At 43.1% G+C, this 12,052-nt stretch overlaps 1 protein-coding gene across 2 annotated transcripts in view; it reads right to left on the reverse strand.

Moving 5' to 3' along the window:
• The window catches only part of LOC137342202 (TRAF-type zinc finger domain-containing protein 1-like), a 46,635-nt gene that overhangs the window by 12,475 nt on the left and 22,108 nt on the right, over window positions 1–12,052 (reverse strand). For both annotated transcript variants that reach the window (XM_068005967.1, XM_068005966.1), the window contains exons 8-10: window positions 8,827–9,099; window positions 3,185–3,311; window positions 1,958–2,279 (exon numbers count right to left, since the gene is read on the reverse strand). In XM_068005967.1, coding sequence (XP_067862068.1) covers window positions 1,958–2,279; window positions 3,185–3,311; window positions 8,827–9,099 — 722 coding nt within the window. The remainder of the gene's footprint in view (window positions 1–1,957; window positions 2,280–3,184; window positions 3,312–8,826; window positions 9,100–12,052) is intronic.

The raw sequence follows: 12,052 nt of genomic DNA on the forward strand, positions 1-12,052 counted from the left end.
TTCTTTTAGAATGGATGCCATTAGGGAGCAGAAAAGAAACTCAAAGCTGGTTAAGAAGCACTCAATAACAGCAGCAAGCAAAAAGTGAGCAAATACATACAAATACACACACAAACTCACCATATAAATCCCAAGTCAGTAATGTCATAAATCTGCAGTTTTTAAAGTGAACTGCCCTCCCCCAATCTTCTCCCTCTCCTGAAGATGCTGATTCTTACGGTTCCACAGGTAACGACAATTCCATGTCCAAATGGTTACGCTTCATGTGTAAAACCTAGGCGGTGAGTGGCAGCAAGCTATTCAACCACTGAAGGCATCATAGCCACGGCTGATATCATCTTCAATTAATGTCCGCATAAATGCGCCAGCAGGGTCAATGGATAACAGCCAGCACTGGAGATCAAAACTGGTTTTCCTCTCACAATCTCTAACTGCTTCCCTGGCTGAGATCAGCTAACGCAACACTTACCAGTAACCAAACTTTGGGTCTTTTGATTTGTATAGCTCAATGCTATAACGACAACTTGCACTTATATAGCGCTTTAACATAGTAAAACATCCTGAACCACATAAGGAGATATTAGGACAGGTGACCAAAACTTGGTCAAAGAGGTAGGTTTTAAGGACCGTCTTAAAAGGAGGAGAGGTAGAGCGATTTAGGGAGGGAATTCCAGAGCTTAGAACCTAGGCAGCTGAAGGCACGGCCACCAATGATGAAGTGATTAAAATCAGGCTTGCGCAAGAGGCAAGAATTGGAGGAGCGCAGGGATCTCGGAGGGTTGTGGGGCTGGAGGAGGTTACAGAGAAAGGGAGGGGCGAGGCCATGGAGGAATTTGAAAACAAGAATGAGAATTTTAAAACAGAGGCGTTCCCGGACCGGGAGCCAATGTAGGTCAGCAAGCACAGGGGTGATGGGTGAACGGGACTTGGTGCGAGTTAGGATACAGGCAGTAGAGTTTTGGACAAGCTCATGTTGATGGACGATGGGAGGCCGGCCAGGAGAGCATTGGAATAGCCAAGTCTAGAAGTGACAAAGGCATGGATGAGGACTTCAGCAGATGAGTTGAGGCAGGGGCGAAGACGGGGTATGTTATGGAGGTGGAAGTAGGCAGTCTTGGTCCTGGGAAGGAAGCACAAAAAACACTTTTTCCATTTTGTGGACTATCCCCATGTGAGAAGGTGAACCAGTGAGCTGTTCTCAGACCTCTACATGGTATAAGAAGAGAAAGTCATTGTGTAGCAAATCATGGTCACAAACCCGTGCCAGCATGCACTGTAACACCACGGTAATAGGTGAAAGAATAGTATCACCATTCAGCAAATAACATCAAAATTTAACAATATACAAGAGAACAGAAATCCACAGGGATAAGCAAAACAGCATCTGAACACTGCCCAAATGGAAGAGTGAAAGACAATATGAGGGTGCCTAACGAAAATGTAAATCCAATCACTTGGAACAAAGGCCTGGGCTTACTCCCCCCCCCGCCCCCACCCCCGCCCCCTCCAATTTTCAACCCTTCTATCCTGAAGGTGTTGGCATGCAAAGTACAACTCATTGGATGCAGATTGCCTGAAGTGCATCTTGCCCAAGTAGGTATTCTTAATGTGCAAGCCTAAATAGCGAGTGTTAACAGGCTATTTCACCCTGGAAGGCATTACAAAAGAGCCTGATCCTGTCCTCATCTGATCGACACACGTGCACTTTTCAGAGGGTAGGGTCACTGGTCATTGATCAGAAGCAGGAATCCTGACTTTCTTAGTCCAGGTGGCTCAGGCACACAAGGGAAGTGCACTGATGACAGGAATAAGCTTTTATCAAGTTTCTATAAGTCAACAAATGTCTAGAAAATATCAATTTATATGCTGTAGGTGATTAGACTGGATTTTAAAAGGATGGTGTTTAAAATGATCTAGATACTCATTTGCTTGCCCCTAGTGTTCAACACACTTTCACCTGGATCTTGCAGCATGTGGAAAAGTGGGTTTGTAACCTTCTGGAAGCACATCTCCAATAGGACGAGGGGAGCCCACAGATGGTTCAAGAGGTTTCCGGGCCCGCCTCCTCAGCTCAGATGCATCTCTGTTGGGAACCTTGACCATTCTGGTATTTGGGGCGATAGCCTCTGTTTCTTGGCTTGTTAGGGATTTCTGGGCCCCACTCCCCTGCCTGAATGTTGCTGGAGCTCCTGTTGGTTTCATTCTTAATGAATGTCGAATTGCTGGTCTTGGCTGGACAACACCATCCAGATGAGACAAATGGTTAGGTCCAACATCTCCTGTATTCACAGAATAGAAATCATTAAGAGCATTGCAAGCGTCAGTTTAAAAAAAGACATTTTATAAACTCACTTTACTAAGCAAAGGCACATAAAATGTGCTGTAAATAGTTTAATTAAATGACAGAATATGAAGCACCAATCAACCCTGTTACAACAACCACTTTATTCTGTTTAACATTTAAAGTAGGCCCCCAGGACATACAAAAGGGTAAGAAATTCATTAAATTTCATCTCAGTTTCCTCGATGATTCAATGAGTAGGTGCACCTTCTGGTGTGGTACTGCACTATTAAAAAACAAATTTATTCCTTGCCCTGTCCAGAGTTAGCTGATTTCAGCTGCAGCAGGAGGAAGGGCATGATTGGCATCAGTGCCCTGGGCTAGGGAGGGACAGAGGGACAAAAAAAAGCTGCACATCCTGCTCCTGATTGTTGCCCAATGACCTGTATTGTAAAGTGCATGTACACGGAGTTTGGCATTGGTAGGATTGAGGTTGGTGGTGATGCCATGATCAAACCGTCCACAGACTCCTACCATCAAGACACATATATGAAAAATAACTACTTTGGTGTGGTACTGAAGGACTGCTAGCACTTGTGAACTGGACACCTTCAGGAGAGGATAAAATAAAAGTTGGGTGTGACAGGGGGAAAAAACAACTATTTCCTCCCTCATGTTCATGCCCCACAATACCTTCCCTGGCCAATATACTAGTTCAGTCGATCTGTTCCCAGGCCTTCCCAATGTTCTTGTAAAGCCAGCAATTAAGGAGCTACACAAGATTAGCCCCAGCTGACTCTTGCTCAGATTGCCCCTCTCCTCCCCCCACCCCAAGTAGGGATGCAGCTGGCTTCTAATTAGTACTCGATGTGAAAGGAGGTTGGCGGCGTGTCTTGCATTTACCCTGGTGTCTCTGTCGCCGAATGGGCACTTCCGGAAGCTCCGTCGTCTCAGTTTTAGTGACTAGGAATGGCTGATTGGCTTCTTGGTCAGGTGGTCTCGCTGTTGGTGGTCTTGAATCACACTGATCCTGGAAACAGGGGAAAAAAAGACATGGAATTCAGGAGGTTATTGATACTTTTAGTATTTCTAAATCCTTGTGTGGCAGAAGCAGACCTCGGTGCTGCTTAAAAAGGTATTAATGTTCTTTATTATATCTTTTTATCCAAGATTTTTTTTTAGCTAGGCCGAGTATTCCGAATTTGAAATGAAACTTTTGCTAGCTGCTTCTAAAAGGAATTATTTTGTCTTTGCCATGGGGCCTGAGTTTGTAGAAAAGCTGCTAGCTCAAGGGGAGGTGCTTTCTTCGGTTTATATTACTGTCTATAAACAAAACCTAATCAGGTTAAGGGTGTCTGGCTAGTACCTCAGGTTTGTGAAACAATAATGCTTGCAGGTTTGCCACCAAGAGAGGAAATGGAGCTCATCGCTGGTGACTGCCACAATCATTAATCTTATACCAGAAGGAAATATTGTTTGGAAGACAGGTGGACAGGGGGTAAAGACAAAAATATGGAGAGTGTTGAATATTCTAGATGTTTGTAGAGTGTGGAAGGAGCAGGCTTGATGTGAAAAATGGTCTTTCCTTATTCCAAAATTTATTTTATACACACATTAAACTTAACAATTTGGACTATACAGTGATCATCCAATAAACACACGTTTTTAATTCTCACTTGCAGTCAGTCAGGATCTTTTGGTTGGTTAAATTAGTACAAGCTGAATAGTTTGCATAGATTAGAAATGTATACAGAATGTCTCTCTAACAACATCATCAACTTGCATTTATATAGCGTCTTTAACGTAGTAAAATGTCCTAAGGCACTTCATAGGAACATTATCAAACAAAATTTGACAGACACATAAGGAGATATTAGAACAGTGACCAAAAGCTTGGCCAAAGAGGTAGGTTTTAAGGAGCATCTTAAAAGAGGAGTGGAGTGGAGGAGGCAGAGAGGTTTAGGGAGAGAATTCCAGAGCTTAGGGCCCAGGTATCTGAAGGCACGGCTGCCAACAGTGGAGCGATTAAAATCGGGGATGCGCAAGAGGCAAAAATTGGGAATACTGCAAACGGCAAATCAAGGATTTTGCCTGCAATCTGCTTCAGTAATGTAAATCAGCATCAAGGGCTTATGAAGCATTAAACAGATACGAAACTCAGAAGGTGTCATCATACAGCTCGTTGCAGAATCGGAGAAGCGCATGTTTTTTTAAAAATTCGTTCATGGGATGTGGGCGTCACTGGCAATGCCAGCATTTATTGCCCATCCCTAATTGCCCTTGAGAAGGTGGTGGTGAGCCGTCTTCTTGAACCGCTGCAGTCCATGTGGTGAAGGTTCTCCCACAGTGCTGTTAGGAAGGGAGTTGCAGGATTTTGACCCAGTGACGACGAAGGAACTGCGATATATTTCCAAGTTGGGATGGTGTGTGACTTGGAGGAGAACGTGCAGGTGGTGTTGTTCCCATGTGCCTGCTGCCCTTGTCCTTCTAGGTGGTAGAGGTCACGGGTTTGGGAGGTGCTGTCGTAGAAAGCTTGGCGAGTTGCTACAGTGCATCCGGTGGATGGTACACACTGCAGCCACAGTGCGCCGCTGGTGAAGGGAGTGAATGTTTAGGGTGGTGGATGGGGTGCCAATCAAGTGGGCTGCTTTGTCCTGGATGGTATCAAGCTTCTTGAGTGTTGTTGGAGTTGCACTCATCCAGGCAAGTAGAGAGTATTCCATCACACTCCTGACTTGTGCCTTGTAGATGGTGGAAAGGATTTGGGGAGTCAGGAGGTGAGTCACTCATCACAGAATACCCAGCCTCTGACCTGCTCTTGTAGCCACAGTATTTATATGGCTGGTCCAGTTAAGTTTCTGGTCAATGGTGACCCCCAGGATGTTGATGGTGGGGGATTCGGCAATGGTAATGCCGTTGAATGTCAAGGGGAGGTGATTAGACTCTCTCTTGTTGGAGGTGGTCATTGCCTGGCACTTGTCTAGCACAAATGTTACTTACCACTTATCAGCCCAAGCCTGGATGTTGTCCAGGTCTTGCTGCATGCGGGCTCGGACTGCTTCAGTATCTGATGGCTTGCGAATGGAGGGAAGGTCATTGATGAAGCAGCTGAAGTTGGTTGGGCCTAGGACACTGCCCTGAGGAACTCCTGCAGCAATGTCCTGGGGCTGAGATGAATGGCCTCCAACAACCACTATCATCTTCCTTTGTGCTAGGTATGACTCCAGCCACTGGAGAGTTTTCCCCCTGATTCCCATTGTCTTCAATTTTACTAGTGCTCCTTGGTGCCACACAATCAAATGCTGGCTTGATGTCACCTCACTTCTGGAATTTAACTCTTTTGTCCATGTTTGGACCAAGGCTGTAATGAGGTCTGGAGCAGAGTGGTCCTGGCGGAACCCAAACTGAGCATCGGTGAGCAGGTTATTGGTGAATAAGTGCCGTTTGATAGCACTGTTGACGACACCTTCCATTACTTTGCTGATGATTGAGAGTAGACTGATGGGGCGGTAATTGGCCGGATTGGATTTGTCCTGCTTTTTGGGAACAGGACATACCTGGGCAATTTTCCACATTGTCGGGTAGATGCCAGTGTTGTAGCTGCACTGGAAGGCGCGGCTAGTTCTGGAGCACAGGTCTTCAGCACTACAGCCGGGATGTTGTCGGAACCCATAGCCTTTGCTGTATCCAGTGCACTCAGTCGTTTTTTGACATCACGTGGAGTGAATTGAATTGGCTGAAGACTGGCTTCTGTGATGGTGGGGATATCGGGAGGAGGCTGAGATGGATCATCCGCTCGGCACTTCTGGCTGAAGATGGTTCCAAATGCTTCAGCCTTGTCTTTTGCACTCACGTGCTGGACTCTGCCATCATTGAGGATGGGGATGTTTGCAGAGCCTCCTCCTCCCGTTAGTTGTTCAATTGTCCACCACAATTCACGACTGGATGTGGCAAGACTGCAGAGCTTTCATCTGATCCATTGGTTGTGGAATCGCTTAGCTCTCTCTATAGCACGTTGCTTCTGCTGTTTAGCATGCATGTAGTCCTGGGTTGTAGCTTCAGCAGGTTGGCACCTCATTTTGAGGTACACCTGGTGCTGCTCCTGGCATGCTCTTCTACACTCCCCACTGAATCAGGGTTGATCCCCTGGCTTGTTGGTAATGGTGGAGTGAGGAATATGCCAGGCCATGAGGTTACAGATTGTGCTGGAATACAATTCTGCTGCTGCTGATGGCCCAGAAGGAAGGATTAATGTGTAGCTGTTTTAAAGCAGTGTGAATTAGATACACAGGACCTACAAATGGTTGATTATACCATATTAAACCAAAATATTTAATCTATGTAAATGTTAGTGTGAAGAACCCAAGTAACATGTTGGATTGGTATGTGTAATTCCACAACCAGCTGAATTTCTAAGCTCACGCTATGGCCCCTGTTCAGACTTAGATTCATGCAGTTAAAGCTGTTCCCTCTATCTGTAAAAAAATTTTTGAGTCAGTAAATTTATGATCATCTGAAGTGTCACTGATCTCCCTACTTTTTTACCTTCTGACCTTGATAACCTGCCCTCTCCCAAAGGGCAAAACAACTTCAACAACTTTTTCCTCCCACTTTTGATGATTTGTACATCTGACCCTCAAGGGCTTTGGCTCCTCTATTCCTTCTAAAGTTTTACCATTTAGTATTTTTGTTCTCCACTCATTCTTCCCCTCAAAAAGGATCACCTCACATTTCTCCACATTAAAGTTCATGGGACAACTTTCTGCAGAATCTACTCGCCTATTCATGTTTTCAAATTACCTACAGTCCTCTTCAGTTAATTGCACTTGATTTTTGTATCATATGCAAATCTTGATATTGTACCTCCTATACCCAAATGTACAGAAACTTCCCTTGGCAGTTACTCTCCAATTGACCCCATAATGTATCTATTTAGAAGGTTTCTTCAGAGGTATACCTGAGCAGTGCTTAAAAATAGAGGCCTTATTAAACAGCGTTCCATCTTAGCAGTTTACCTTCGTAACTGTGCTCCAGATCCCAGACCGCCCATAATCAATGCCACAGAACAGCCACTTATAAATGGATGATAGTGCTCAGTGAATTATTGAGGGTAACGGCGGAGAGTAGCCTGATTTAATCTATAGAAGTAGGTAGGCAGATGCCTATAAATCCGAACTCCTGCTTTTAAGAGGGCGATCTAAGTCTCCTGTGGAAATGCATAGGTGAATCAAGGCCTGTACACTGTTCAAAATTTTTATCTCGATGTTCCTGAAGAATACGTCCTAAAAACAGTGACTATCAGAAGCTGCTACTAAAACATGATGATTAAAAACTAACAGAATAAACTGAGAAACTAGAATGAAATGTGTTAGCTTTTTGATGCCATACAATTGCAAAAGGAATGCTAAACCCAAAAAAAACACAAACCACATGCAGCACAACTCACTGACAACAAAAGGATACATTGGTACCTAATTAGCTGTCCTGCAATGAATTAATTAGTGGAGCATCAGGCATTGCTGAATCAATACATTGAGAGTAGCAGGTACCAGTGAATTAAAGAGAAGCGAGCAGTAGTTAATTAATAAATTCATGGACCAAAGGGCAAATTAACACATCAATATATTAAATGGAGCAGCAGGCCAAGCAACAAATTAATATAGTGATGAGCACCTGTGAATTCGTACAGCAGGAAGAACATCAAATAATCAATACTGGACATAACAACGCATCAATAAATTAATGGAGCTGCAAGTACCAGTGAACAACAAATTCTTAGTCATTGGGCACACCAACAAATAATTCAACGGAATAGTAAATGCAGCAATAAATGGATAAATTAACGGTGCAGTTGGAACCAGTGAATTAATGAAGTAGCGACATCAGTGAATCACTAAATTCATAAAACAGCGAGCATATCAGATCAACAAATTAATGGCATTAAGGCCCACAGGTACATGGTATGTGTAACGTATGGTTACTGCTGGCAAGTGGAGGCCCAAAAATGGAAAGGGGATCCTAGTTGCCCCATTTATTGAGTGAAAAAGACCCAAAAATCAAGGGAAAATGGCTGTCACATTAGAAGAGGGATTTGTGAAACATGCTCCATGGTGCCATATACTGGCTAAAACCAGCAACTATATTATGACAGGCAGCACTTGACATACAAAACTTTTATTATAAATGTAGACTTACCTTTCTTACAGTGTAAACGTTGACACAAAAGTATGACAAAAATCACGACAAGAAGTAAGGTTTGTGGACAGGAAGTGCATATAATTCACAAGACTTTTAATCATATATGTTTTTGAACATCTGAAGAGTGACAAATGTAAACCTTTTATATAGATAGTGTTGATTTTGTTTTCTTGCATAAAAACTGCTAAGTACATGTGAATTAACAACAAGTCTTTTCTCATACGAAGCGCACTCTTCTTGGTATTTGAAGCGCAATACCCAGAAACTTCAAGCATCACTGGTAGGGCAGGATGGTTTAGCCTGTGAACTTGTTTGTAAAATACAAAGAGTACACGTTTTTTTTTTACCTGATGATGATACAACACGTCTTCTTCCAATGCTATGCCACAGAACTCGCAGGGAATCATGACATCTCCATCGCCTGAGCCCAATATTGGACCATATGACGGCAGTGAATAGTCTTCTGAAAAGAATTCGGAATTCACGTGGTGACGATGGGAGAAAATATCATTCGTCCTGGGAATGGAGACTCTTTGCAGTGGCAGTGGCAGTGGCAGTGGCGGTATAAGTGTGGTATTTTTACTGAATGACGCAAAGGCTCTTACTGGGTTACAGCCAGTCTGTAAAAGACAATTATAATCAATTCCCTCAAAAAGGGGGAGGAAACATAAAACATAAATTACTTTCAGTACAACATATTTCCCATTAGTTTATTAGTATAACAGGCAGCATCTTCTAGCTAGTAGGTTGGTTTTAGTAGTGTCCTTGCCTTCCAACAGAGACCTGCCACGTTGGTTCAGTGTTCATTACATCCAGGTAGTGTGTCTATTCACCTAATTTTGAACTGCTCCCTCCCGCCTTCGCCCCCACCGTTGTTGGCCATGCCTTCAGCCCCGTAGGCTTGACAATCTCGAATTCCCTCCCTATATCACTCTGCCTCTCCACCTCCCTCTTTCCCTTAAGCCCATCCTTAAAACCTCCCTCTTTGACAAAGCTTTTTGTCACCCCTCCTAAACTATTATTCTTTGGCTTCGTATCCATTTTTTGTTTGATTATGCATCTATGAAGTATCTTGGGCCATTTTTCGACGTTAAAGGTGCTATATAAATGCAAGTTGTTTTTGTAGTGACATTAATAGAAGACTGAGAGCAAGCTGTTTGAACTCGGGTGGATGTCATGTATTGGGCAGGTAGTTCTGAAATGACTTTACTTGCATCTAAATAGTGTGAACGCTTTTTGTCCAATCCAAAACTGAGTACGGGTTGGACAGGGATGGGTATTTCCAAAAACACCTGTTGTACACTTGAGCAAAACAGGTCTGACTGCATGTACATACAACATTCTTAAAAGGAGGCAATCAAAGCAGGACTTTTCCTGTCAAAAATACCAAGCCGACAACAGTGGGGTGAAGGCAGAAGGGAGCACAAGAGGTCGGTGTCAGAGGAAGAGAGAGTTCGGTTGGAGTTGGTTGTTGTCGGGCTGGAAGATGTTATAGAGATAGGGAGGAGTGAGACCACAGAAGGGTTTAAACACGAGGATGAGAATTTTAAATTAGAAGCATTGAGGGACCGGGAGCCAATGTAGATCAGAGAGGACAGGGGTGATGCGTGATCAGGACTTTGGCTTGATGAGTAAGAAGAGTGGGGCGGGGGAACGCATCAGCGGCAGTTAAACAGATGGTCTCAATTGTAGTGAGAAAGTGGTGTATGTGCTCCTTGCATTTGCTGGATGGAATGGGAGAGGAATTTACGGCGTCCAAATGGGGTGGTGTGTGCGTGTGCAAGTAAAAGAATGGAAGGGTCCACGGTAATATAGAATCATAGAAGTTTACAACATGGAAACAGGCCCTTCGGCCCAACATGTCCATGTCGACCAGTTTATACCACTAAGCTAGTCCCAATTGCCTGCACTTGGCCCATATCCCTCTATACCCATCTTACCCATGTAACTGTCCAAATGCTTTTTAAAAGACAAAATTGTACCCGCCTCTACTACTGCCTCTGGCAGCTCGTTCCAGACACTCACCACCCTTTGAGTGAAAAAATTGCCCCTCTGGACCCTTTTGTTTCTCTCCCCTCTCACCTTAAATCTATGTCCCCTCGTTATAGACTCCCCTACCTTTGGGAAAAGATTTTGACTATCTACCGTATCTATGCCCCTCATTATTTTATAGACTTCTATAAGATCACCCCTTAACCTCCTACTCTCCAGGGAAAAAAGTCCCAGTCTATCTAACCTCTCCCTGTAAGTCAAACCATCAAGTCCCGGTAACATCCTAGTAAATCTTTTCTGCACTCTTTCTAGTTTAATAATATCCTTTCTATAATAGGGTGACCAGAACTGTACACGGTATTCCAAGTGTGGCCTTACTAATGTCTTGTACAACTTCAACAAGACATCCCAACTCCTGTATTCAATGTTCTGACCAATGAAACCAAGCATGCTGAATGCCTTCTTCACCACCCTATCCACCTGTGACTCCACTTTCAAGGAGCTATGAACCTGTACTCCTAGATCTCTTTGTTCTATAACTCTCCCCAACGCCCTACCATTAACGGAGTAGGTCCTGGCCCGATTCGATCTACCAAAATGCATCACCTCACATTTATCTAAATTAAACTCCATCTGCCATTCATCGGCCCACTGGCCCAATTTATCAAGATCCTGTTGCAATCCTAGATAACCTTCTTCACTGTCCACAATGCTACCAATCTTGGTGTCATCTGCAAACTTACTAACCATGCCTCCTAAATTCTCATCCAAATCATTAATATAAATAACATTTTCATTTTCAAGTTAAAGACAAAGTTGATTTTCATTTCCGTATTGCCACCTACTGTTGATAATATTTTCAAATTATTTTTAACTATCACAAACAAACTCTACAATTTATTAGCTTTAGTCTTAAGGTTAAAAAGTGTTGCTAATTCATTATAATGTAGAATAGATTAATAATTGATCAAACATTAAGAAATTAAACACTTGAAACTTTTATCCATTTCTGGTTAATGTTACACCATTTTCATGCTCACAAGGTCATGTCAGCATTATTTGACTTTTCTCTTTGGTATGGGCATGAACAAGGAGAATAAGGAAGAAAATTAAGGAATATTCTTCCTTGGATTGCATAAGCAGGTGCAATTAACCCTTTGATTACTCTCTGCTTAGAGACGCAGCAGCACCATTTATTCAACTTGTCTCAGATCAAAAACTGAATGGAACAGACTCAAACTTGCGTTAATCCTTGCTCCGTGGCACTAACTCAACAAAGCTGCTGGATGAAAGTGAGGCATTCATCTCATGGCAGATGACAGACATGGTCCACCTTGTCCACTTCTCACTTTTTCTGTCCCTCTTTGGGTGACCAAGGTCATTACAAAGAGCTTTGAATGCAGTCATCTCAAGTCTACATTCTATACTATCCAACAGTGGAAGAGGAAATATTATGTTGGCAATCAGACTGGGTACATAGTTGGATAAAATAGGGGACAATATTATTTTTTTTTTAAAGTTAGTCATTTGCTGAATATTGATTACTTAAATTATTGGCAAAAGTGCTATCTGAATCAATAA

Source organism: Heptranchias perlo, chromosome 25, assembly GCF_035084215.1.
Source record: "Heptranchias perlo isolate sHepPer1 chromosome 25, sHepPer1.hap1, whole genome shotgun sequence".
Lineage (NCBI taxonomy): Eukaryota > Metazoa > Chordata > Chondrichthyes > Hexanchiformes > Hexanchidae > Heptranchias > Heptranchias perlo.